The sequence below is a fragment of the Columba livia genome, chromosome Z (assembly GCF_036013475.1).
Source record: "Columba livia isolate bColLiv1 breed racing homer chromosome Z, bColLiv1.pat.W.v2, whole genome shotgun sequence".
Lineage (NCBI taxonomy): Eukaryota > Metazoa > Chordata > Aves > Columbiformes > Columbidae > Columba > Columba livia.
In genome coordinates, this window is record NC_088642.1 from 35,903,295 (window position 1) to 35,930,816 (window position 27,522).

The following is a 27,522-nucleotide window of genomic DNA, read 5'->3' on the forward strand; positions in this document are numbered from 1 at the left end:
CTGGGGTCTCCGAGGGGCCGGGGCCGCCCCTCCGTGGGGCCGTGGGGGCCGTCGGACCGGCTGCCGGGGTGGGCCGTGCGTGAGGTGGTGGGTACCTTGGTGTAGGCGCCCCAGGAGAGCTCGGTCTCGATGACCATGACGACGATGCCGAACATGCCGAAGATGAGCGCGTAGTCACTGAGGCGCTTGCGTTTCTCGAAGAGCGCCCGGCGGTGCCCCAGCTTGTAGCCGATGTTCTGGTTTTTCTTCTTGCTGGACTTGCCCCCGCCGTTGTTGGTGCCGCCTGGGCCGGGACCGGCGGGGCCGTAGAGCGCCAGGTTGTTGGAGTTGTTGTGCTCGGGCTTGGAGACCACGATCTCCGGGGCGGCGGGGGTGCCGGCTGCGGTGGGGCTGGAGAGAGGCTGCTGGAGCGGCTGCGACTCGGAGTCCAGCTCCTGTAGGTTCCTGCGGGACGAGCTCAGGTTGCTGAGCGGCCGCATGACGCCGCCGTTGTACCTGCAGCTGCTCATGGCTATTTCGGTGAAGGGGTTGCTCTCCCGGCGCTGCTGCTGCTGCTGGTGGTGATGGTGGTGGTGGTGATGGTGGTGATGGGTGCTGCCGCTGCTGACACTGCTGCTGGGGCTGGCTGCCTGGTGCTGCTGCAGGCTATGGCACTGGTGGTACTGGGGGTACTGGTGAGGCTGCCTGGACGCGCCGGCATGGCTGGAGGGAGTGAGCTCGCTGACGTTCAGCTGGCTGCCCTGCCGGGAGGAGGCGGCAGATGAGAGCGGCGAGGAGTGAGTCCGGAAGGCGCCCGAGAGGGGCGAGGAAGCGCGGAGCAGCAGGGGCAGGTTATCCCCCGCGGCTGCCGCAGCAGCCCCATAGTAGGCGCAGTTGTTGCACTGGAGGCATGGGCTTTGCTGCTGCTGCTGGTGGAGGCTCTGCTTGTCGTGGCCGTGCTGCTGCTGACAGTGCGGCGGCGGCGGGCGCTGCTGCTGCTGTTGCTGCTGCTGCTCGGAGCCGAAGCCCGCGGGGAACTGCCGCGGCGCGTCCATGCCGGGGCCGTTAAAGCCGCAGGAGGACCGGGCGGTGGTGCACCCTGCGCAATGCGTTATGGTCGGCAGGGGAGAGTCCTGCTGCCGCCACGAAGGGCCCATCCCGGCTCCCGTAGAATCCAGCCGCCGCGTCCGATTGGTTGGGCGGACCAAAACAACGGGCATCACGTCACCTGAGGGGGGTGACCGGCCGCGGCGTGAGGCGGCGGGGGCGGCGCAGGATCCCCCGCCGCGCCGCCCCGCCCCGCCCCGCGCAGGGATCCCACCTCCGCCCCGCCGCGCCCGCAGGTAAGGGCTGCCCTCGCCCCCCGCGCCGCCCCGCCCGTCGCGGGGAGCCCCGCGCTGTGGAAACACGGGGGTTCCCGGAGGCGGGGAACGCGCTGCTCCCGGGATCGCCCCCGACAGGAAGGGCCGCCGCGGCCGCGGCGGGTCTCCCCGGCTCCCCCCGCTCCCCGCCGCCGCTCACATCTGCGCCGTCTTCGGAACATGGGCGCCGCGCTCCGGAGCTGTCCAGCGGCGCCTCCCGCCCGCCGCCGCCGCCCTGCAAAACACAGCGCCGCGTTCGCTGCCCGCCGCCGCCCTGGCGGGCCTGCGCCTCCCGCCGTCCGCGCCGCGGCCTCGGGCCGGGGCCTGCGCGGGCCGCCGGAGGAAACCGGGACGCGGGAATCCCTCCCCGGCACATGGCGGGAAGCGGGGCGGGGGGCTCTTGTGCCGGCCGCGCCTGCCCGCTGATGGAGAAGGGGCAGCCGGCCGGCGGGCTGCGAGGCCGCCGCCCGGGGCACTACAGTGGCTGGTTGAGGGGCTGGAGAGCTGCTCCGGCGGCTCAGCAGGAGCTTTACCGTGAAACGGGATCGGTGCGGCTGAGTCGCTGCATCTGGCGCCCGTTTCCTGGCACGCAATGCCAATGCAGTCCTGAGGCTGGTCGCCTGCTACCATTTTGCCTTTTCCCCTTCCGTCCTTTCCCTCCCAAACTCTCGCTGAATAATTCAGTCCTGAAGCTCCTTCAGGCAGAGTAATGGCTGAACCAGGTAGTCTCTTTTCTGCATTTATTTAAGGGAAGATTCTTTCACGGAAGAACCATGAAAACGGTAAGTCATTTATGTTGTTACAGCTGTGCCATTCTTGTCAACTAGCTGAGATTATAAGAGCAGTTTGGTTTTTTTTTTCAGTCAGGCAGCACTGTTTGTCTTGAAAAATCAGCTGCACAATTTTACAGCATGGAAGGTTTCCTTACATCTTTAACTTCTCTCTGATGTCAAAGATAAAATTCACTATGCCTTCAGCAGATAAAAGCCTACATCCGTATTACTTCTATGTCTCACATAATGTGCAATTTCCTTTGAAACTGCACATTTGAATGCCTTGCATTTTAGAAATAAGAGTAAGGCACTGTCATTAACAAATCTTTTATATTCTGCTGTAAAATTTCAATGACTTAATTCCTAACCAAGGTGTACTTTTTAAAGCAAGCACATATCGCACACACACAGTCAAACAACCCTCGATAATATTGTGAATATCACAGTTGTACCATATAGGTAGATTATTCAGAGAGTGACCAAAAATTAAAATTTTGAGTATATTTACATAACATAGGTTATTTTGGAAAAAAAACACCCATAAAAAGGAGCATGTGTGATACACAGCATCATAATGCCTTGTGATAATTCACAGTTTGTTTAACAATCTAATTTTGAATAAAAATCCACACACACATTTTTGTGTGAATGATAAAGCACTTTCCAAATACATCACTCCATGTTTTTAAATTATACTAAAGTGTATTTGGAAACTCTTCATTGTACTCATTTCTCCTGAGCACCAAAGGCTATCCCAAAACAGGTGGATTTCTTTTTAAGAATGAACAGTCTGTTTAACACAGCTTCACATCTCCCACTATGTGAAAGAACATGGTGCTGTAATCCAATCTCACTGGTCCTATTTTGCCTGTGTTCTCAAACGCACACATGAATTGCACGTAGCTTAGAAAATTAAAATTTTATGGAACCCAGGCTGTTATCATTCTGTAAATAAAAGTCCTACACAAATATACCATCAGAATATATGTTTTGTGCAGTGGTTGAAGGCTTAGATAGGCCTAGGTTTCATCTTTCTTTCTCTGTGCATGCCATATCCTTAATATTTGCTTAAAGATACTTTCTTTTAAGTGTTCTCCCTAACAGAAAATAAAGTCTTCAGGACCTAGTTTACCGTGAAAGGCTTCTTAAGAAATTGGTAAATCTTCATGTTTTATTTAGAAGTCACCAAGGCTCTGTCCTGTAATTTCATCTACTCTAGTCATGCAAGCTTTTATTAGAATTGTGAAGAAAAAAATGACCTTCAAAGTTTTGGTAGACTAAAATACATAATAGCTGTGTTCTAGACAGGAAAATGACTGCATTTATTTTTCTAATTCAAATATAAATGTTATAAGCTCCAGTTTTACTTCATCTACTGCTGCTATCCTATTTATTTGTAGAACTGGCAAGAACAGTGCTGTTACTAGCTTTTGGATTTTTTGTCTATGTGCTTGATTGTGTCATTATACGAATAAACAAATGAATATTCCTGTTTTTAACACAAGAGGTCATACTAATCACACAGCATGTTATAAAACTTATCAACTAGATGTTTTATTTCAGTTCCATTGTGCAACCTGGGACTTCTCATCATGGTTTCAAGGTCTAAAATACGAATTGTGGAGAGTTCGCATTTTCGTAGCTAAAGAGATAAACCCTCTCTATAAGACTGATTAATGAGACAGAATAAAAAGATGCTATTTAATCTAACATCTTCCCTTGTAAAGTAATTTCAAAGTTCACTTTTATAAATGAGTGTATTTATTTTCAGAAATAAAATATATTCTTCACGTGAATTAAACTGTTGTATTCTTCTGTATCACAAATAAAATTAGCACAGTCAGCTTGGAACTGCTATATCATACTAAACCAGTAACAGTGAACTCCTGTGAAGCAAACATTTCCTCTTTGGGATTGGGGGATTTATTTCTTTAATACTTTTGTGTTCTATACCGGATGGAACTGCTCTTACTGTTTATCATGGGTCCTGCCGCTGCTCTGCCAAAAAAGGCTGTTTTTACACACAGCTGTGTGTGTACATTGTGCATGCACACCTTTGTATAAAGCATGAGAGAAAACACTACTGCAGATGTCATTTGGTAATGATTATTATTGGAGATGTTTGGGAAATATTTTTCTTTTATACCCACTGATTGCAGGAACAAGATAAATACTGTTGAGCAAAACTGTATCAATAGCAAGAGGAACCTCAATAGATGCAGGAAAAAAATGATTTCTGAGAGGAAAGAACACTGGAACATTTGAAGACACAGCTAGTGGCTAGTCATATGAAAAGCTCACGTAATGACATCCAATGGACATGCAACACCTACAGGCTACAAGAAAAGGTATTAGAAAGCTATTTTGGCTGTTATCCTATTTCCCTTACTCATGCCAGACACCTACTAAAGTCACTGAGAATTCTGCACTCATAAAAATGTCAAAAAATACAGAAAGATAGTAATGAAACAAAAGGCATGAAAAAAAGCTTAGGAAATTCCATTCTGTAACAGTATTTTTAACTCAAACCGTATTCTGCACAAGACTAGGATTTTCTAGAAGGCACTAAAGGAAATGGCCTTGTCCAGTTCCAAAATTGCAAACAGAAACCTAGCTCAGCGTATACACAGAAGATGCTATTCAGTGAAAGCAGGGTCACATTAATAAAAACAGAGGTAACACTGGCAGCAGTAGGGTATTACGAGATCATTCAAAGGTATCCATGCAGCAATAAAAATGTTTAGTGAGACAACACCAAAATGACTGCAGCACAGCTGCCAGGACAACGGCGTGGAAACTAACCATATGAGCCATGTGTGTAAATTACCTTTTACATACCATCTGGCAAGGTTTTGCTCACCAGATGTCCCTGATATTCACCCCAGCAACTTCTGTTGTCAGGTAGTTCTATGTCATCACTGGAATCCCACCCCTGCTGGACCTGTGCTAATTTCAAAGACCTTTTGACAATATTCCACAGCAGTGGGGGGAAGGAGAAGAAACACTAAGTGACTCCATGCAGATAGTACAGCTACATCTTGGAAGGAGGCACGCTTTACTGTTTCTACTTTTGATTTTATACTGTTCTGCTAATCTACACTTTATTCTGCTTCTCCAGCATACCACCAATGAAAATGCAGATTCATTCCCATTTTAAATCTTCATCTATTATCTGGACCATATAAGGTACAAAAGATAAGGGCACTGGATTGACAGCTCTAAAATGCTAAACAAAATTTTCCGACATGGGGATGCCTTAATTTGTGGGGATGCAGCTTAAGAAATATCTGTCTAAGAAACATCTTGCTGCACACCTTACCTTGCATCAAGGAGCCTTCCTCAAGGAATGGATTTTTTTCCATTTTTTGCTAACAAAACTTTTTATTACTATTAAACGTTGAAAATATTGCATGGGGTCCACAAAACAGCCAGGAAAACTATCATTTTTCCAACCTTTCTGGATATTTTTGTAGTACTTGGAGATCACACAAACCTGATGATTTCCTTTCTTGCCCCTACTTTTTTCCTCATTATCAAGCAAGGGATACTGCCACATGTGAGGAATTTCTTTGCTAGCTAATTGCATCAGCATGAATACTATTTTGCACAGCTGTTACAGGTGCTCAGCAGGTGACTATTACATAATGTTTAATCTGACTATCTTTTATTATTCTCACAAATCGGTGCAGTTTTGTAACAGAACTTTAACTGAGTACATTTACATAAATTACAACATCATGCAATATTTCTACTTCAGCCTATGCAATAGTAAACACTGACATTGTGTGTTGGGTTATCAAGTGTGTAAGCTTATGTTTAACCTTAACTATTTGAAGAATTTTGACCCATTGAGTGTGGTGAGACAGTGCTTATACCTAAATATAAGATCATACCTTGCGAAGTTGGTGGTGTGCAAATTGAAGATGTTAGCAGCACTTTTCCTCTCCATAAAATCTGTCATTTCTGATCCATGTAGCAATTGATTCTAAATAATTAAATTTAATTTGCCCCTATTTGAAAAATATTTTTTCCATTGATCCTTTGCTATCACTGCTTCCATTTTACCATGAGAACGTAGTTACTATGGATTTGCACTGGCGTTGTATTTGGAAAATTCATTTTAGTTTACTTAATAATATGATCCCTTATTAGGCTGTAAAATGTGAAAGATGGACTTTGCTTTTATCAGGTGACAAATGTGTGGTGTGTATGATTGCTTTCCAATGCACTGTAATTCTTCCAGTCGGTAGCCCTCCTAATTCAAAACAAGCATAAAGTGTAAGGCTGCTCCTTTGGTTGTGTTTACTGGGGCTTTTTTTTTTTTCTGCAGTCCTGATACCCCGAAGGATTCTACAGTTTCCACAACACATTGAAATCCCTTGTCACAAAAGTCCATTTGCTCGTTGTTGTCATCATCATACCTAAACTCTTTTGGATACATTCGTAAAACACACAAATGTCAATGTATGTTGTGGTCCTGTTTATAGAAATCACATTTCTTAAACAAAAAAAGGAAAATGTATACATTTGCAGAACAAACGGAAGCAGGTAAAATATGAAAGGCAATGTCCAATTTTATGTTACTCACAGTCATAGTTTCTACTGGATATACACTTAGTTGTATTTGTATGGTTGTTATTCTAAGTTATGAGATGGGTGACTTGAGGAATGAGTTCGGGAGAGATGAATGGGGCAGTCACTGAAGAAAGAGCATCTCACTCCTTCCTTCCTAGCTAGGTTTATCTGCAGCACCTTATTTTCTCCACTCCCCTTCCTTCCCCATTACCCCTCCTTCTTGCCCGTCCCTACTGCAGAGGAGATGAGACACTCTTACAGTACTTGACAGCACCTTTGGGTCAGGTTGTGGGAGACAGGCAAGAGTTGTGCGGCTCAGCTTTTGTCAAAGTAGGGAGTTATTCAAGGCATCTCTGCTTCAAGATGGCTCTGGCTTGATAAGCTCAGCGAATAAACAACTGTTTGAAGAGATACTCCAGAAACTGCTGGGAAGATCTAGGAAATTTTCACTCTCTGAAGTAAAATTCTTTGCACTTCTCTACTTTATCCCTTATATTTCCATACTACTTGACTGAAAAATAACTATGTTTTTGACAAAAAGACTAGGCAGTTTTAATTACAAAAACTAAGTTTCAGGATAAAGAGCTGAAGACTTCTCACATAGCCCGTAAAACCTTATCCCATTCAGAAAACATTTCTGTAGAATGTTTTCTTCCTTCCATTCTGTAGAATGCTTCCTTCCAGCTGGCTAAAAGCCATATCTGCAACCCAATATATCAGATTAGTAGCGCTTGTATTAGCAAAGTGACATTTAAAAATACATAACACTGTAGACTGCTTTAAAAAGTGAACATAACCAGACCATTTCTCAAAGTGAAAACTACAATTTTTAAAAATTCTGCTTACAACTTCACACATTCAAAAGATAGTCTACATTTGAGAAGTCTGATGCATAAATGGGAAACATGTGGACAAAATGGTTTCTTCACTCCTGACCAGCATTTTAGATTCTTTACCTTTTTAGAAGGTCAAAACCAAGTTTGAAGTGGAAAAGATCTTCAGCTTTAATTATGAAATCTCTGCTGTAACTGTTATAAAGTATGTCCTAGAAGTTCTTTTTCAGACTAATTTTCCTAATATTAAAAATGTATCAGTGTTCACCTGACCACCTCTGCAGAGGTCAAAAACGTGGATTATAGGAGTCAGCAACCCAGTATGCAGAGCTTGAGCTAGCCAGGAGTATGAACTGAGGACAGCGATGCAACCTGCAGACCAACACTTAACTGATTGATGACTCTCCTATTCAGAACTCTTTTCTGATGGGGTAGGAGGCTAAGCATTTTCTTGCAAACACCATCAGCAGTTGTGTTCTCATCTTAAATGTAAGCTAATTTCTTCTCCACATAAACACAGTTGAGGAAAAAGGCTGTTTTCTGCTCTGCTGGGCTGGATGGATTTGCATGCACTGTCCATCTCGGAGAGCAGGTGCGAAAAATGAAGGTGTATTGTAGGCGGGGAAAGGGACAACCAGTTGTTTTCCTTACAGTTGTCTAGTCATGAAGTGCAAGATGATTCATTGGGTCAGACAGAACTAGAGTACAAAAGACACACGGATCTATCTAAACAAAAAACAGTCATTCTTGTCAGAGTAGGAGCAGGAATCCCCCTCTAAGAAATGAAAATAGACCCTTTCACAGATTCTTCTCCAAGAGCATTGTGCAAATACCCACCAAACCCCTGCAACATCTACCTCTGTCCCCTTTGGAGGAGCCACGAGAGCCAGTTGACCATCTCTGGACTTACCCATGTTCTGGCTTCTGTGGCTGTTGGGGGCATAGTAAGTGTTAGAGTGCTTAGGGGCACACACGGCACTTTGAATCCTAGATCTTAAAGCTACTGTCAGAATTGGCCTGAAGCCTTGCGGCTCAAATGGCATTTGCTAGAAATTTCTAAGAGTCTCTAAGTGTTTATTCTTACCTTCAAGAATCACTTATACTTTAAAATCCCTCAAACAGTTGTCACTTGTGCATGAAAATTCAGCATTTTATCTCTTAAGTATCTAGGAAAAGGAGGATCCACTGCAATCTAATGTCATCATTTTAATTTGTCATTCACTTAACATTCAGCTGTCAGTTTGGATGAGATTTTGTCCTGCTGCCCTTCCCATGCACATGCTGCATAACTGACAGGACTGTCATTCCAAGAGGTGAAGCTGCTATGTGACTGATAGTTTAAAGCAATTTTAAGTGTCTGCATGTGCTCTTTACTAACTCTGGAAAGCCTCTTCATATTTGGCAATTTCTTTTTCAAATTCATCAAGCTTTTTATGATTTATGCTTTATTAACATGTTTTGTGTAGCAGAAAAAGGAAAAACTACTTTATATTTGATTTATGGTATCCACAATGTTATTTATAACATCAGAAGTGTGTAATTAATGAAAAAAAAGAAGAAAGGTGCATTGTAAGAGGTTTGGCTGTGTTTATTCACAAAAACTGCCTAGACTATTTTTACCCTAGTCTGCTCAAAACTTACTCTTTAAAATCCTGAAGAAAACTTACCAAATCAGTATTCAGTGGTAGCTAAAAGGACATACACATTTGTCCCTCAAATTTTCCTATATTCTAGACCCAGTGGCTAGTTTTACAAAAGTCAGTAGTTTCATTCTACTTTGTTTTATATTTTTGACTGTTGTGAATGTAGACAGGATATCTAATTTACTATTGAATGGTATGACTTTGCAGAAAGTACACTCCAGATTGTACTTGCCTATTAGATTAGTCAGTGCTACCATGCAAAAAAAAAGCAATATCAAAAAAAATAGGTAAGTTTGCAGAACTGTGTGCTGTGGCAATTCCATAAAGTCTAGAAGTATTTATGATGAGGAATAAAAATAACATACTGCTAAATACGTTTGCGATGCAAATTAAAATGAACTGTCACCTTTTTGCATGTCTGGTTGAAACTGCAGTTCCTCCAAAGATGGATAATCATTTGGGATAATTTTCCCCTAACAGATACATTAAAAAAAAGGCCTGTTCCCAAGCTCTTATATGACAGAAGTAAATAATCCGAAATTTTACTGGTAAAAATAAATAAAAACCCAGCTCCGCTTTCTCAAATAATCAGCTGTTATTCCGTGATCCCAGCTCACGACCTTCTTATGTTCCCTTCTGTGCGCGAAGGAATTAGAACAGAAAATGTTGTATTTCTCCTTCTGAGGCAGTTACATTTAACATTAAATCAGTCACAGAATGCAGTCACACCTTTGAAGTCTGGCAGCTAATACTGAAAGCTGGAAACCATCGTTCTATTCTTGTACCAATGAATAGCTATCTACCCAGTCCAAAAAAATACCCGAAGTGTGGCACAAGAATGTCTCTGTTTAGAACACCTTTTGCTGCCCCGCGGGGCTTTTTCCTCCAGGCAAAGCCAGAAGGGCACTGAAAGCGAGCAGTGTCCTGAGTGCCTGAGTGACTTAGTCTAACAATAGGCCTACTGAAAAAGGGAGAGAATAATGCCACCTACTACTATCAAATTATGTGTTCATCTATTTCCCTTTTATTGCAACAGCTAAACCACTTTTTTTTTTTTCCATTTTAATTACATTATATGACATGTAGGATGTTTCTGGTTTCATCAGGGATGAAAAAGACCTCTTAAATCTAATTTGATGTGAACCTAAACTTCCTAATTACCCTGCTGAAAAATAAATTATTCACAGTTTTACTCCTTCCAACTTTGTGCAGCTATGTTTCAAGTGTAATGCTTTCATTTCTACAGGCAAGTATTTACACAGACCCAAGGCATGTGCCAGTGAATGTTTGTTCATGTCTTTCTACAAAAAATCTCTTTGTAGATGTAAATGTATATTTTGTAGATGTAGCCTGAATGTTTGCTTTTGAAAACTGTCCTAGAAGACAGTGGCAGTTGTAATTGCAGAATCCAGGTCAGGATGATAAACCTGCAGCAAGTGAAATGGAGGAAGCATTAATAAAAAGCCATACAATTGTAGGTGCCATTTTCTAGTGAAATGTAATGGCTTACATCTGCAGAAAGGTGGCCGCTGTATGTTAGGCACAAACTCTGCCAATATATTTGCATCTACACGTGCAGCTGTAACTTCAGGGCTGCAAGCAGGCTGGGAAGTTAGGTGCTAAAGCACTGGAAATGGATGCCCAGTTCCCACACTGGAGGGAAGAGTGACACTTCCACCTATTATGAGGCAAAGCATGAACTTGCATGAAAATGACCCTTAGTATGCTCATAAGCAGTTTATTTGTAAGTGGCTAAAAGACATTCTAGTGGATCAGTCTTGCTTTTTGGTCTCTGATCTGTACTATAAAATATCTCATGAGAGTGGAGCTAGAAATGAAAATAAGACAGCAGTCACGGTGAAGAAATATGGGAACTACAGACATTAACTGTGTGAGCTGGAAAGAAAGGGAATAAAAAAAGCTGCAATTCCAAAATAGATGTGACAGCAGATGTTACCAAAAAAAAAAAAAAATCTGAGGCATGGGAATTGAAAAATGTAATTGCAAGAATGAGAGGTGGTATTTTGGCCAAAAATACAATATACATAGAAAAGAAATTGTCTAAATTCAATGTGCCTCCAGCACTGAATTTCTTAAAATGCAAGAACATCAGTAATTAAATGATAATGATACATTCTGGGAACAGATTTTATCCACGTAGAATACAAATATCATTTTGGCCTAAGTCCTGAACAATGAAAGTTGGCTTGCTCATGTAAGATACGTGCTCTTTTAAGAACAGTTCTACCAGCAAGAAGATCTTGTCATCTTTACAAACTTGATCTATGTCCTCAGCAGATGGAGGAGGTGGCTGACACATCCCTTCTTCTGGTGCTTGGCCTTACAAGGCTGGTAAGGCCTGCAACCACCACGCCTGCCCTCTTCATGATCTGTGGGGAGAAGGCAGCACCCAGTCTCTGCATTTAGATAAGTACCCTATCCCTGGTGGGAGCTCATCAGAGATGCAGTAGACAGGGCTTGGCAATAGATACAGGGATAATGTGACCCCCCTGATAATGCTTACAAGGGCAGGGGAACTGGGATGTCTTCAAGCTGACTCTGAGTGGCTTGGGTGGTTGGTGCAGAAAGATGGGTCCATGTGGAGGGAGGGACAAGCATAGCTTCTGGTAGGAGCCCCTTTGGTTCTTCCTGTAGGGGAGGGGCTGCCTGTCTGATCTCAGCTCTGCCCCATTGTAGTTTTAGCAGTGATGTCTAGGAGATCATCGGTTGAGTCTCTCTTCCAAGGTCTCTTGTTTGAAATGCTAGATATAAATCTAAATTGATAACCCAACATCTTGTAATCTCTCCTAGCTAAAAACTCAGGCCAAGCAAGACAGTAATTTGCAAAGGTTCACCTTTTATGAAAAAAAAAGAATCCCATTATAAATTTTGAATATTCCAATTTCTGAAATTTCATTTACTTGCTGCTAACTTTTCTGGTAAGAGAGAGAAGACCAGATCCTGCTCTTTTTTCTGTAACATATTTTGGCTTTAGGCCCTCTTGTTTAAAACACATTTTAAAACATTTTTTTCTTATAACATTGTGGGGTGCAGATACTTGGAAAGCCGCTCCAAAAAGCTAAGAAGTAAGGAACACATGTAGTAGGTTTTTTTCACAAATGATTTCTATGCCTTGCCAACTGAAATTACTGCTTTCTCAAACTCCTTTGGTACTAAAGTGCTCTTCCTGAAAGGATATGCCCAGTACAGCACTTCAAAGAAGGCAACTACTGCATTGCCTTCGAAGTTATTAAGCTATTTTCCTTGTTGCTGTTTGTCCTATCACTGAGGCAGCTTTGGCTGCAGCTGCGTATAAAAGCTGTTCACTGGGCTACCTGCAGTGACAGTTAATATTCCTCCCTCAGGTGACTTTGTAAAACAAGTTTAAAAATTGTTCATTTATTACTACATTAAAGCAGTAGTTTCCTAAGGTTCCTGATTTCTTATTATTTGTTGAAGCCAAGCTTATCAAGAATGTCCAAGCAAAAAACTCATTAATGACCAGCCCACTCAAAAATACTTTTTTTCTGTGAAGGCATGTGCAAAGATTAACCCACCTTACTTTTCAGGAAACTTACAAATGTGTGAGTTTTTGTAAATGTATGTGTGACAGAGCACTGTAGTCAAGGTAACAGATTAGTTTCTGCTGTACCTGAGAAGAATATGTCTCAAGCACTCAGCAAGTTGTACCAGACTCATGGAGGGAATCTCCCAAATCTATTGGAATGTCTTAGGTTACACATTTTGCCAAACTGACAATTAGATCAGGTGCTGAGCAAGTCTGAAAGTTAAGCCAATTAATATGATACTGTCAGATTTAGTAGTCTTTCTTAATTCTAATACAAAAGTTTATTTTTTGGTTCTAGGCAAAAGAAGGGTATGAGTATTCCAGGTCTAAAGAAAACAGTGGCACATTGGCTACTTTTCATAGTGGCATTCATTCTCTTGTAGCATTAATGTGAGAGTATTAAATAGATATAGACATCATATTAAAAAGTAGGATTGCTGGAATTACGTGAATTCAGGGAGGAGAGAATAAAAGAGGTGATAAATACTGAAATCAGATGTGCTGGAAAACTGGAAGGTACTTTCTCGGTAGCATATGACAGTGGACACAAATAAGACATGGTAGATCAGAAGAACTTTCAAAGAGAAGCCTGCAAAATTGGTTTCTAAAATTTGAAGAACTCTGCACAATATTATTTGGTTTTACTACCTGCTGTAGTGGTCTTGCATTTTTGTGTAAAAAGGTTGCATAAGTATGTTTACTGCATGAACATGTTCTATATGTTCTTGATTGTATGTGAATGAATGAAACAGGCAAGGGGATTCAAAGCAGAAGATTGTCTCTACTTCTTGTAGAAAGCAAATCCTTAATTTAGTTTTATATAGTTGTCTGGCACAATAAAGCTTCTTAGGAATCTCCAAAAATATAGTTACCTGATAACAATTTTGTGTAAGTCTAGAAATTTCCTATGCTAGGTGGTCATCCCTTTACACATATTTTACTACAGAGAACCTCTCTCATTTTGCCTAACTGAAGGAAAATTAAAGAATAAGGTCACTGATTAATTTTTAAGATGTTTAACATCAATAGGTTTAACTCTGAATAAATAGTTAATGGTAATGAATAATCATATTTGCCTGATAGCGTTTTTTCCCTACAACTCCTGCATATAGGAATAATATTTATTGCATTACCATTTCCAGTCCATCAGGGATGTAAACATCCACTTTTTACAATAAACTAGAATTATTCTCCTTTGACAAGAGGAATGTCAGCACTTTTATAACTTGAGTAAAATATCTTTTCATTGTCTTCATTTTCTCTGAATACCTGCATTCTCTGAGTACCTCAAGAGTGAACTTTTGTGGGGTCATTTTTTTGCCACTAAATTCCCCATATTCAGGCAGATTTTTCCAGTGATCCAGTTTAGCACTAAGTACATGAGCAAACTGGGATGAGAATGTGTCATCAAGCTGATACTTGAGAAATTATACAGGATCTGTGACAAACAGAGAGCCATCCTGGGCTTTATCAAAAGGAGCATGGCCAGCAGGCTGAGGGAGGTGATTCTCTCCCTCTGCTCTGCTCTGGTGAGACCCCATCTGGAGTATTGCATTCAGCTCTGGGACATTCAACATTAGAAGGACATGGTCCTGCTGGAGCAAGTCCAGAGGAGGGCCATGAAGATGATCAGAGGGTTGGAGCACCTCTCCTATGAAGACAAGTTGAGAGAGTTGGGCTTGTTCAGCCTGGAGAAGGCTCCAGAAAGACTGTATAGCAACCTTCAAGTAACTAAAGGGGACCTACCAGATAATCGAAGAGGGAATTTTTACAAGGGCATGTAGTGATAGGAAAAGGGGTAATGGCTTAAAACTGAAAGAGGGTAGATTTAGATTAGATATAAGGAAGAAATTCTTCCCCATGCGGGTGGTGAGACACTGGAACAGGCTGCCCAGAGAAGTTGTGGATGCACCATTCCTGGAAGTGTTCAAGGCCAGGTTGGAAGGGCCTTGAGCAACCTGATCTGGTGAAAGTGTCCCAGCCCATTAAAGAGAGGGCCGACTAGATGATCTTTAGTGTCCCTTCTAAGAAGAAACTGCCAGAAAATTATCCAGATTAAGAGCTCTACAATAGCTCACAATCTTATCTTTGAAACCGTGTTTACCTAGTTTTAGAAATTAATTTTATAAGGTGTCAGACAAATACATGTTATATATGCTGGAATACCCTCTCTCATATCAACATTTGTGTGTTTCGAATAGCTGCTCAGTAGCTTACATATTATAAATTCCTGGTTCCAGAATATTTCCTACTAGACAAATTTTGTAATCATGATTTACATTATTTGTCTCTCACCTAAGTATATCTTTACAATAACTGTGAAAAATGATGAAATCTATTATACTAAAACATAAGTGATACAACTCTAAAGCATTTAACCAGTGAAACTCGTCACTACTGAACACCCACACAATTCCACAGAGCTTCACTTAACCTCCATGACAGGAAGTAGAGGTTCGAAAACTGTGTGCCACCTCAGTGATATAAATAAATGCTATGTTTTTCAACACTATGACAGTTGTTGGATATCTAGCCACTCATATAATTCAGAGCCTTTAGTTGCCAATTACCACTAGAAACTTTGCACAATACACTGGAAGAGTCATGTAACTGTGAAATCGAGAAGCGAAATGTGAACTTGATCTAGCCAGGCAGCAACTGCCTGGCACTGCATGAAATAAGATGCCACCATACAGTACACAGTATAGGCTCCCAGATGCAAACTGTTTCCTGGGGCACAGTATTTATCTCCATTCCCTGCAAAACAGAGGGGTGGTAGAAAAGGGAGGAGGAGGATGCAGTGGTGCCTGTGCCATGTTTCACCTGCTCAATACATGTCCAAGATGCAAAACAAATAGAGACAATATCTGAAGTGCATCTCTTAGCTCAATGCTTTAGCCATTAAGCTAGATGTTTTTTTGAAATAACACTCTTTACAGAATACGCTTTAAATGCTCATTAGTACAGGGACTGGAATCCAGCCTTCCAAGTCTCAAATTACTTCCTCAGCCATTAGTCTGTAGAGCTTTGTGATGGCTATTTAATTATTCTATTCAACAGTAAGAGTAATTGCGAAAACCTTACCCTATATTCTGGCAATTAGAGAGTTCAGCTCAGAGGGAATTAAGATTATATCACACAGGAGAGATATACAGGATGGTCTCTTGCATAATAGAGCACAGCCCTAGCCCCTAAGATTGTTTAATAAGTGAATATGTGGGAACAGGTGGCAGCACTGGAGTTGGCCATGATGATGAAAAAGGTAGAAGAAATACTGAAGATCAGTCTGTTCTGGAGACATAGACACAAGCTGGGGCCTCACCTAATTGTTACATGAAAGACTTGATTCCTGTCCAACCCCAAAACCAAGTGACTTAAGAATTTAACTAATAGAAGGGAAATAATCTGTATAAATAAGCAGCAGATATGATGGAGGCCTTGAAGCCTTGAGTCCTCCTCTTACATCTTTCAACAAGTCTCCCATACAGAAGGGATCCAGACAGGCCATTCGAATACCTATTCCATGTTGATTTCTCAGTAAAAGAGGATATGCGAAAAACAAATACAGGACAGAGTATCAGTGAGTATTTACCTATGCATTTGGTGATTTGAGATGAACTAACTGAATTACTAACTGCAAAATATATAACCTCTTTCTGAAGACCACATCACCACCAGACAGCTAGCTGATGGCCAGCATGATGCCAGGTTTCATGGGAAGGTGACACTATAGACCCATAAACTTGATGATGTGACTGCAAAACTGAGTAAAAACTATAATAATAAAAGATGGAAGTAATACACACAGGGATCAATATGATTTTGTGGACGAATCAACTTTTTTTTCTTCCTCTTAAGAAGGGGTCCTATCTAAAAGTCCAGTGTATTTCATGAAGAAATAACCACATTTTTGTTAAAAAAGGAGAACCATTTCATACACTTTGATTTTCAAAAGGCGGTTTAGTGAGGCCCTGAAATCAAGTTGTCCTTGTAGTAAATAATAATCACTCTTTTTCCACTGTATATTTTTTAAGCATTAAACTAGACTGTTACTACATTATTTTGTTTACTGAGGCATAATAGCAAGCCACTTCATCAAAATTTTTCAAACTCATTAATTCTAACAGTGTTTTCTCTGCGTATACGCTTTAAGATTATATTTGTAAATACTAAGAGGATGCATAGCAGCCCTTGGAATCTCACTGCTCTTCCACCAAGGCCCTACTGTAAATACAGTAAAAAAATGAAAATAGCAATTGAATATGAACAAACCTTGAATTAAAAAACAGCATATCTTTATTTTGCACTTTGTGAGTGTGTGAATCATGTGGCAGGAATACCCCTGCTGAAATGACTAGGTGACTAATCAGCAGGCCAAGAAGAGAGACTGCTCCATTAAACCATTAAAGGAACTAAATCCTGAAAAAGCTTTTTTTGCTTTGATTTTAAGGGAAGACTACTCAGGATAATCAGAGCAATTAGATTTTAAAGTGAACAATAAATAGCCTTTATTCAAAAGTGATAGCTTCATCAAGGATGATACACAGAAACGTTTCTCCTCCTCTTTCATACAGTGTATTTTTTTCTGCCTTTCCCTGTCATCCTATGTGCATATAGTAGCAATAGCTTGAGTTTTATACATTGCGGGCTGATCTAATTTCAAAAAAAGGTGGAGAATAGGGTCTTTGAGTTACTTTTTGGCCGACAGCTGGTCCATACTTTTAATGCAACATTTTTCTTCATCTTCAAAAAAGCAATCTTATAACTAAAATCTTTTTGTCATAGGGAAAAAAAAAAAAAAAGAAGTTTCAGATGTTAAGGATTTTTTTTTCCTTTCCCATTGCACTCTATCTCCTTCAGTAAACTGGATTTGGGAAGCAGTTTTAGCTTTCAATATTGATTTCAGTTATACAAAAAGGGAAGACACCGAAGGATTACTGAAAGAGAAACAGGAAAAGAGGAACAGTGTTGAGAAACGCTGATCTTACCAAAAGAGAAACACCAGTGTACTGAAGATGTTCAGTTAATGAAAGATAAGCCAAATTCACTTTGTATATTCATTTCTCCTTTGAATTCCCTCTCCTTCATCTAACAGGAATAGCATTAACAGTCTACATGAAAATAATTGTGTACATCTTGTGACCTTGAGGAAGAATAAAGGAGAAATAAAGAAACTGAACTTCAACATTTGCAGCTGGAGTATTTATATCCAATCTATAAATATATAGGACATTGTTTTGTTCTCCCTTTGTTTTATTGTACTCTCCCACATGGCTAAGCAAAAAACAAAAAAGGATCTATTTTAGATTTAGTTACAGCTTGCGGCACTCAGTATTGTGGAAAAGACAGCTTTCCACTTCAGTACTGCTTTTCATAATATTTGTACTTTGCAGATGAGTTACAAAAGCTTTGATTTTAATTTGGGGGAGAGGAATTGGAAATTACTGAGGAATCAGAGAACTGGATAATCCTTCTAGGTCTCTTCTTCATAAACTGGATTGAGAGCTGGGTGACACAGTGTGTTTCTTATAGCATAATACAGATAACCATACCTCGTGTTAATTTGCTTAATTCATTGGTCTGCTTCCTGAGAAGTGCTTTGCTAAGGAAACTAATCTTTCTATATCTTTTAAGCCTTTTTTTTTTTTTTTCAGATACAGCGTTAAACTGCAGCTGATTCGAGGAGAAATATCAATCCCTATGTAAAATCCCTGTCAGAGCTGTGTTTGAACCTGCCTTTTAGTATGCTGTTTTCTGAATTAGGGAAGCCAAATTCCTCACCTCAAAATCAAATATTCAATAGGATCAAATGGCTGTAACAGTTAAGTGAAAAGATATTAAATTCAACACGTGCTAGGTCAAACCTCTATGTACAGCAACATCAGCTACTCAACCCTCTCTGTATCTATCACGTTTAGCACACTATGTTATGAAGCCACTTTGGTGCCACAGTGCAGAGCATTACAAAAACCTAACTTTCAGGTAGTGGAACCGAGCCTTAAGCACTTAGGCTCCCTGTGCAGGAGAAAGAGGCACTTCCAAACACGATCCACAAGAACTAACTAATAGGTAAATATAAGTATAAAAATGTACTTTGTTTGTGCCTGTTCCCTAGGTTAGTAAGCATCAAAGGTGAGCACCTCTCTCTACTTTGAATTCAGAGCCTGAAACCTCTCCTGAAGCCTGAAACCTCTCAGTGTAAAAGAAAGAGGGAAACAGGAACAGCATCTTCCCACCTACATCATAGTTTTGGGATTAGAAACTCATCTCCTACCTTTTGGAAAATCTCCCAGACAAATATTTTACTGTTTGTATCTCTCCCGTGCCAAAGCATTGAATAAAGTCTTTGAGGATATAAAAGAAAATAAGTGTGACTATACAGCATACAGGATCCAACATTCAGTGAGGCAGGGATACCTGATGTCCAAGACTCAATATTTGCCCTGTAGCAGTCCAGAGCATCACCTCCATCTCCACTTCAAGATGTGTTTTGAACAAAGCAGTGTCTGCAGTTACATTTCATGAAAAGTGCAGTCCTCTATATTTTGCACAACCTGTGCTGTATGAAAGTCTAACAGACCACTACCTCAAAGACGCTGATGGAGTAATATCTAATTTCTGCATCCAGGTGAGATTATGTGTTAACTGTTCAGCAAAGATAAGACAATGCTTCTTGGTACAGGAAACATTTAGAGGCAGAACCTAAGGCTGGTGTGGATTAGGTTCTATGGATTAGCTCTGAACAGACTCCGGAAGAGCTCCCAGATGAAAATTAGTCTTTGTGAATATTTGTCATGTTTTGCTGGTTGCTTTCAGGTGGACAAGGAGAAGAAAGGGTATAAAAAGCCCTACCATCCTGTGTATCTATGGACTGACACAACAGGAAAGCACAGCTGCAGTCTTGAGCTGCCTTGTGCTGCCATTTCTTGGCATGCCTACACCTCTCCAGTGATTCAGAGTCTGCCTACGTGTCCCATGTGACTGGTCCCTAATAAGAAAGAAAAGACAAAATAGCTGTCGTTCATTTGAGGTCTCTTTTTTTGTGATTCATCAAGAAAAGCTTTAGGATTTTGTAAAAATATGTTCAAGTGAGATGGCTACATCTCAACAATGATTCTGTCTCTGCTAGTGACCCCACAGGGTTGAATTTTAAGTAATTCTGTGTATTTTACTATATTCATCTTTCTAGCTGCTTTTTTTTTCCCCCATGAGAATTGTAGATATGTTAGTGCAATAGATACAAAATGAACAAGCAAAATTGTTGCGAGCACATTATTCTCAGCTAGGAAGCACAAATTGCTTGTCCAGCCAGCTTAGGTGAGTCCCACAGCCTTGGTCCCTGCACTTACAGTCTCAGGGTGAGCAGCAGAAGGAAGGAAGCCCAAGTCTGTCTGACCCCATTGGTATAAAAATGCCCTAAGTCTCACTGCTCTCCAAGGCTTCTGTCTTAACCAAGCATCCTCTTGTAGTAACTTGTGATTCACGGTGTGGAGTTGCCTTTCTGAGGTAAGAACCTCTCTCCTTTTGGGGAAAAAAAAAAAAAAAAAGCTGTCAAAAAATAAAGATAAAATGCAGTTTAGAACAGGTTTGGGGAGGTTGTGGTTTTTTGTTGGTGTTTTTGGTTTTTGTGGTTTGTTTGTGGTTGGTTTTGTTTGGTTTGGGGTTTTTTTGCAGAACTTGGATTCCACATCTGCTCTGTGTAAGGTAATTCTCAGGGAGAGCACAGGTCACCTTGGTCTGAGTGACAGATGGCACCCTCCGGCTTTCCTCCTGAAGCTAGCCCACAACTTGTAAAGAAAACAAAATTCAGACTGATTTAATATTTCCTTGCTTGTTCTTTCATAAGCAATTAAAGCAAATGCATTTAAAGTTTTTAGTAAATGAAGAATAGCAGGTCAAAAATACATATTAGCAATTACTGAAGTTGACTATATATATACCTTATGTTATCAGCTATAGAAATCACTTTTTTCCAGTTGGTAAAAAAGTTGGACCTCATCATCCTTGTCAAACTAATAAGAGTATGTTTCTTGATTCCTTTTCTATATACTTTTCATGACTTCTGCTGTGTAGTCACAGGAGTGCAGGTATGTGTAACTACAAATACATGGAAGACAAAGAAAATGTTTACTTAACAAAATCTTACAAACAGACAGAAGTATGTAAAAAGTTGGATCACCACCTGAGTATTTTATTTGTGTTGTTCTTTGCAAGAAACAGTGGTGATGCAGCATAATACAGCTGCATAATGAAAGCTAGAAATGCAGGCATTTAGAATGCATGGAAGATGTTACTGTAATGGTTATTACAGCAGAGATTTGCATGTCAGTGAAGCAATTCAGCCAAAGAAAGTTTTCTAGCCATTAAAACAGACACTGATGAGGTGAAATTTCTTTCCTGTATGTGCTAAATTTCATATCTTTCTGTTTATATCTTCTGCATTCTCTGGAATGCCCTAGAAAATCTCAAAGGGAAGAATCACATTTATTTGGAACAACAGATGTCATTCTTCACTTATGCTCTCTAGTGCTTCTTTATCATGTGATTTCTCAGTGCTCCTCTCTGTGCCATGTGTCTTAGCGAAACTCTGGCCCCAGCACTCAGCCAGAGCAGCAGAGATGTGTGCTGTGTGTGCCTTCAACATGGACCTTCACCTGGTGTTCATACAGAAATGCTCCTTTCTTCTCAGCTGTTTTCCTGCTTGGTTCATGAAAACTGACGTGTTTTTTACATCATGCAGTAAGAGTGTTGTAATTTCCATTTTCACTTTAGCAACCATACCATAGACAGGCATCTTTCTCTATGTGGGCCGGTTCCTAATCCTGCCTTCCAGTAACATGGTAAGTCTGTAAGCCACAAAACCAGTGCAGTTATTTTGCTCACATCTCAAGACTTGCATGAGTTGTTCCTAGTGCCAAATAGAGCCTTAGCACACCTGAAGGCAAAGCAAGGCTATGACTGTATGTGGTCCACTCCTTCTTCTTCATCTGCAGTAAAATCACTAGAGCAACAAAATTACTGAAGGTCAGGAGGCCACTTATCAGCCTGAAAAGATCCTGTTTCCTTTTGGTTGCTATTTGTGCATGTTTAGATAGATTAATGAGAATGTTCTGGTTGAAATCCTGCCTGTCATACCTATGTGATTAATCACATTATGAGCTAAACCTTGGGAAGGGCTAAACACTTGAAAGCATAATTCACTGTGTCTTGATATAATACTTATTTGTAGTTCTTGTTGATTTTAAGCTATTGAGTTCAGTACCTTTCATCAATAAGGCTGGATTTCACCCTAAATATTTGCCTCTAAAAATAAAATCAATTGTAAATGGATTAAACTCAGTGTCATCCAAGCTGTAGTCCCCAAGATAGATAAATATTTGATTATGTGATTTGTAGTTGTGCTCTGGCATTCCCCTAAACTATTCTGAAGTGATAAAGATGAAACACCTTCGCCTGTCAGTTAATTTTTGGCATCCTTCTAAACTGAAAAGGAAACTAAAATGTTTCGGAATTAAATTTGATAACATAATGAAAAGAATTAATATTTACAAATAGGCAAACACAGGGCTTGACAACTGTAATTCTTGTGCCATTCAATATAATCAGTTCGTGCCTCTTCAGAAGCAAAAAGTCAAATCTTCTTTGTATAAAAAGCTCCCTTCAGCGAGCGGGTAGCATAATACCAAGCTTCCAGAACATCCCTGCACTACCTGGTTCATTTTTTACAATTAAGGCTTCATTTTTAAGAGGCAGTGTTCTATTCTCTCAGCATTCAAGTAATCCGTGGCTCCTGTATGGTTCCCAAGCCTCCATTATCTATTACTTTACTATTATTCTCCCTGTATTAGGCATACAAAGCATGAAGTGCAGGCACACATGAGGCTAGGGAATTCTTCATATTATCTTTTGATAAATAAGTGAAAAAAGTATTAACACAGGATGGGAGTATTAAAATAATCAACAGCCTTATTGTATGACAGCATGGTAGCCATATTAATAGGAAGATTCATATGATTACACATGCACTGCCCTTTAATGATATTCTGAGAAATTTATCAAGCAGGTGAACACTAAAACTGTCTGGCAGAGCATGTAGGTACTACATCGGGTATATTCCTTGAGCATTTTTGCATTCACAAAACTGTAAGCTGAAGAGACTACCATGATGCTTTTACTCACAAACATTTCTGCATCTTCTATGAAATTACCTCACTTAATACAAGTTGAAGAACAGAAAAAGGTTCTCGCTTCACACAAGATTCCTAAAGATGATTATTCAGTTTTAAGAAATCTGTAGTGGCTGCCAAAAGTGTTAGAAACCAAGTGCAACAGGTTCTGTTCATTGTTAAAGATGTTGTTTCATGCAGGTAATGCAATCATTCCAGAGGTGATAACCCAGAGCAGAGTTTAGCCTTCACAAAAGGGCTTCTGCTACCTAAGATTGCTGTAACTCAGTTAACAAAAGATGTGTGACATTCTCTAGTACCCTTCTAAGAGAGGCAATATATTAATTAAACTGAACAAAAGGCTGGAAAACAAGCTGTTCCTATAGCTGAAGTATGGGATGCAGTGGAAGTATTTCAGTGAACAGGAATTTCAGTCACTTGGATTTAAGCAGTTCTTATTATATTGTGATTTGACTAAGGTGGAAAAAGTTTCAGACCGAGGTCTAACCCTAAGTATTTTTGTCAGTACAATATCTCACGCATTTCTCATAAGTTGCATTCCTTGTCGCCACAGGTTGGACTAGAAGCATATTAGTCCAGTTTTGGCAATAATAGCAAGAAAAGCATCACCCATTCTTAGGGTGATACCCAGCAGCCAGACAAGCCAACTGCGTAGATCCAGGGTAAGTGACTACATAGGAGTGGTGAAAGCCCTCATATATTTACTGAAAAATTGACAACAAGATCATTTTATTCTTCCCATGATAAAAGAAACATTTTCATTTAAGTGCAAGAATAACTTGACACTTCTTTTGTGTTTGGGAAGAGCGGGTGAAAGAAGAAGGAAAAGGAGAAAAAGACATATAGGTTTTTATCAAAAATCAGTATAAGGTTATCCACAAAAAGTTAGTTTGTTTGCCAGTACTTGTGTTCTTAATCACAAGTATTTGAATGCTCACATCTATAGCCACAACATTTTCAGTATATGTGTTTACACTGACAGAGTAAGGAATGAGAGCTTACAAATTGTTTTACAAAACAAATCTCAGCATATTTTAATTTTCCAGAAAGAATCCAGAATTCCTTCCTCTTGACAAGACCAAAGTTGTTGAGAAGTTTAAGCAACAGACCATTTGGGCAAGAAAGAAACGTTAGAAACAACAAAAAAGCCAACTTCTTGAGATTTTTTTAGAATATGCTGTAAGTCAAAACAAAGTTGGTTACTCTTTTGTTGTATATTATGAAAAGAAATAATGTGACAAATTCTACAATCTGTATTTACTGAAACATAAGAATTGCCACTTCCCCCACTAAAAGAGAGATAGAAATTGTATTTCTTTGTACAAGAAAAAAATAGGGTTGACATGTACACAGTTAAGAGAATACTAAGCTTTAAGAAATGGCGTTCCCTAAATATCTGTTTCTGCCTCTGACCACCTTCCGTGTAACCCAGTCTTGCTGTCTAAGATTCATGGAAATATTAAATTAACTGTCATGTAGTTTTAATATGAACTTGTTTAATGTGTTTGTGCAACGGGGAACATAGAACTCAGGTGTTATGCATTACTGCCTGTACCAATTATTAAAAAAACTGATTTAAAAAGGGACAAATTAAAAAAATATGCATTGTTATTTAACTCTTACTTGACGAAAAGCTGAATTTTGGTAGAAACAAACAACCAGAGCCTAAACTGTGTGTATTAAGTAGTACTAAGCTCTTTTACTGCCAGGATAGTAATTATGATAGGGCTAGATGGGTGCAAACCATGGCTGAGGCTGGAAGCAACTCTGATAGCAACAGGAAGTCATCATATGCAGGTGAAACAGAAAGAAAAAAAAAAAGGCAACTGTTTTTCCACTCTATACTCCTTTCCCAGTATTTCTTTATTCTGCCAGTCATGGACAGAAACAGCTATTACATCTATTTTCAATGTATCTTGAGGTATTTGTCTTTAAAACATGGCTCACGGCTCTCCCTTTCAGTCCATTGTTCATTCTGAAACAGTACATAGAACTATGTCACCCCTCAGCTCTGAAATGAGCAAGGTGGACACAAGACCACACGTGAACCAAGGATACGCAACTAGGAAAATAACAACAGAGCAGAATGTAACTAAGGGAGCCTGGTGCAAACTGACAGGTTGTTTACATTGACAGAGTATGAAATATACAGCTACCAAGAAAATATGAAAACAGAGACTCTGCTCAGATTTTACTGTGGGATCAATCCTTACTTAAGGATGAGATATATTCCTGAGTAACCTCTTTACATTTCCCAAAGGATTTTTTCACTAATAAGCCAATATATCTCTTTGTTACAGCTCTTTCCTGCAACACATAAAATTGAGTTTTACCTGATATATCTCTGTAGGCTGAATTCATCAGGCTTATATAATGCTAGTAGAGAGCCAAAGAGCAATCTAGCCATCAATGGCCTTCTATCATGGAAAACAGAGATGAAATAGACTTCAAGATGTCTTCCAGTCAATTTACTTAGCCCATTACCTTCTGGCACTCCTGCTGACATCAGTTTGCCTATCCTAAAAGCCACAAGTAAGGGGAAATACATTGCAGTCTCCTCAAAGGATGAAAAACAAAAACAAAACAACACAAAACAAAAACTTTGCAAGCTTTATAGATAGACAAAAGACAATAGATGCAAAATCTGTTACTTTAGGGAGGGTGTTGACTGTCACTCCTGACCTTTTTGTAAGGATACTGCAGAAAAAACAGTCCAGGTGGAAGCTACCATGAAACAAGTACAGAAGTGACTCGAAAAATAATAGTAGTTCTTAATGGCTCAATATCAAATGGCAAAATTCTACCAAATGCATTTTCACATTAATGATCCAAATCCTTGAGTAGACAGTGCACTTAATAAGTTTGTGTGTCTGTCAGGTGGAAAAGATTGCACTTACTTTGGCAGATAAAGAGCATTTAAAATGGTCTTGGCAACTCAAGAAAATAATCCGTGTACAACATTATGTTTCTGTGGGAATAATCAACTACAGAAGTTCAACTTGAAGAACATCTATGAAGCAGTTTTGCAGGAAAGGAGCTGGGGATGGAATGACTTACAGACCAAAAAGGCTTTACCAACTCATACTTTTGCAATGAGGCATCATCTGAGGTATTAATACAACTATCGATAGTCAAGAGTCACTAAGTAACACACATGAGTAAAAGCCTTACAATAGGAATAGTCTGCTCTAAGTACCATGGTTTAGAAACTATTGTATTAGTGGAAAGATTCCCCAGTAGACTAGCAACAACAGGAAACACATGGGACAGGGTGGGGTTTGGGGAGCCAGAGAAGACAGGCATATTTATTTAGTCTAGAGACTACACTGCAATGAGAAAATTAATAAGTATTTCCCCGTGTCTCCTGGATGTAGAAGGTGGAGCAATAACCCTGAATTGCGTATAGATTAGATGGTTTGAGTGTGTGGATGGTAAGGGCAAGAATGCTTTATGTAGGAAAGAGTACAGCATCTCCTAGAAAAAGACTTTTGTTAGGAAACTTTCAGACAGAGTTCTTGCTGTTGGGAATGAACTAGATAATCTTAAAAGATTCCTTCTAGCTGTATTCTCTATTGTTTTATCTGTAAGAGCTGAGCATCCAGCTCCTGTTCTCAACTAGTTTTAAAAAAGCTTGTGATACAGTCTTGGCCTGATGTATATAACGGCTCACCAGCTTAGATCATTAATTTCCTGCTGTGGTCCTCATCTACACAATGTATGCCATTCTTACCACAGTCAATACTGCTGTCTTCACTGATCTCTCCAGCACTGTTGCCAAAAGCCCATGTTTTCTGTCCTACCTTGTGTTTGTCTCTCTGGCATATTAGTGGAGGCCAGATTCCTTTTCCAAAGCCATAGCTGTTTGGCTTTTCTAACCATGGCTTCTTTCATCAGCAGCTCTGCATCAGTGACACAATATAAAGTTCCATAAATTGCCACGGAGGCACCCCGTAGGTTAATTTAAGGGACAACAAGGTCCAAAACAACTTTTATTAAACTGGTGAGAAACAGGGTTTTAGCACTCCAAAAGTGACTTAAATAAAGTTTTGGATATCAGTCTAGGAAAATTATTTAAGAGGCAGCAACCAATACAACAGGCGGTCCACAGTGTGCATGCACGTGGCTTCACCCAAAACAATGGCGGAGCCGTCCCTGAGTCCCAGAGAAGTACACACTTGCCTAAACACAGTGTGGGATTATTTTTAAAGAGATACACGTACTCGTAGTGAGTACGGAAAGTCAGTACACTTGTGATTGTGCGAGGGTAAATTTATAATACACCCGCAATCCTGTGAGAGTTAATTTACTTACACGTGCAAGTGTGCACGGAATCCTACACGTGCTTATGTGGAAGCACGGGAGGAAAATACACTCGAGATTGTGCGAGGGGCTCTCGGCGGCCACTCGCGATTGTGCGAGGAAATAATTTATACACGTGCTCATATTGGGCACGGAAAGTTACGCGTGCAAGTGTGGACGGAAGGAAAATACACTCGCAGTTGTGCGAGGAAATAATTTAAAGTACGCGGGCAAATGTGCGCGGAAAGTTACATGTGCATATGTGCACGGAAGGAAAATACACCCGCGATTCTGCAAGGATTAA

At 40.3% G+C, this 27,522-nt stretch overlaps 1 protein-coding gene and 1 long non-coding RNA gene across 7 annotated transcripts in view; one reads left to right on the forward strand and one right to left on the reverse strand.

Annotated features, from left to right (window-relative positions):
• Window positions 1-1,985, reverse strand: part of KCNN2 (potassium calcium-activated channel subfamily N member 2) — a 69,636-nt gene extending 67,651 nt beyond the window's left edge. The window contains exons 1-3 of one of the 6 annotated variants that reach the window (XR_010468844.1): window positions 1,874-1,985; window positions 1,501-1,575; window positions 96-1,207 (exon numbers count right to left, since the gene is read on the reverse strand). Coding sequence is in view for 3 of the 6 variants with exons in the window: in XM_065045384.1 (XP_064901456.1) it covers window positions 96-1,207; window positions 1,501-1,575; window positions 1,874-1,970 (1,284 nt within the window). In the remaining 3 variants the exon portion in view is untranslated. Of the gene's footprint in view, window positions 1-95; window positions 1,208-1,500; window positions 1,576-1,873 lie in introns of those variants that run through there. The other 5 variants (XR_010468845.1, XM_065045383.1, XM_065045384.1 and 2 more) reach the window with 5 other exon arrangements.
• LOC135577255 (uncharacterized) lies at window positions 1,106-27,211 on the forward strand. Its single transcript, XR_010468846.1, has 3 exons — window positions 1,106-2,122; window positions 4,273-23,581; window positions 23,966-27,211. It is a non-coding gene; the product is annotated as an uncharacterized LOC135577255 (long non-coding RNA).
• Window positions 27,212-27,522: the final 311 nt, after the last annotated feature.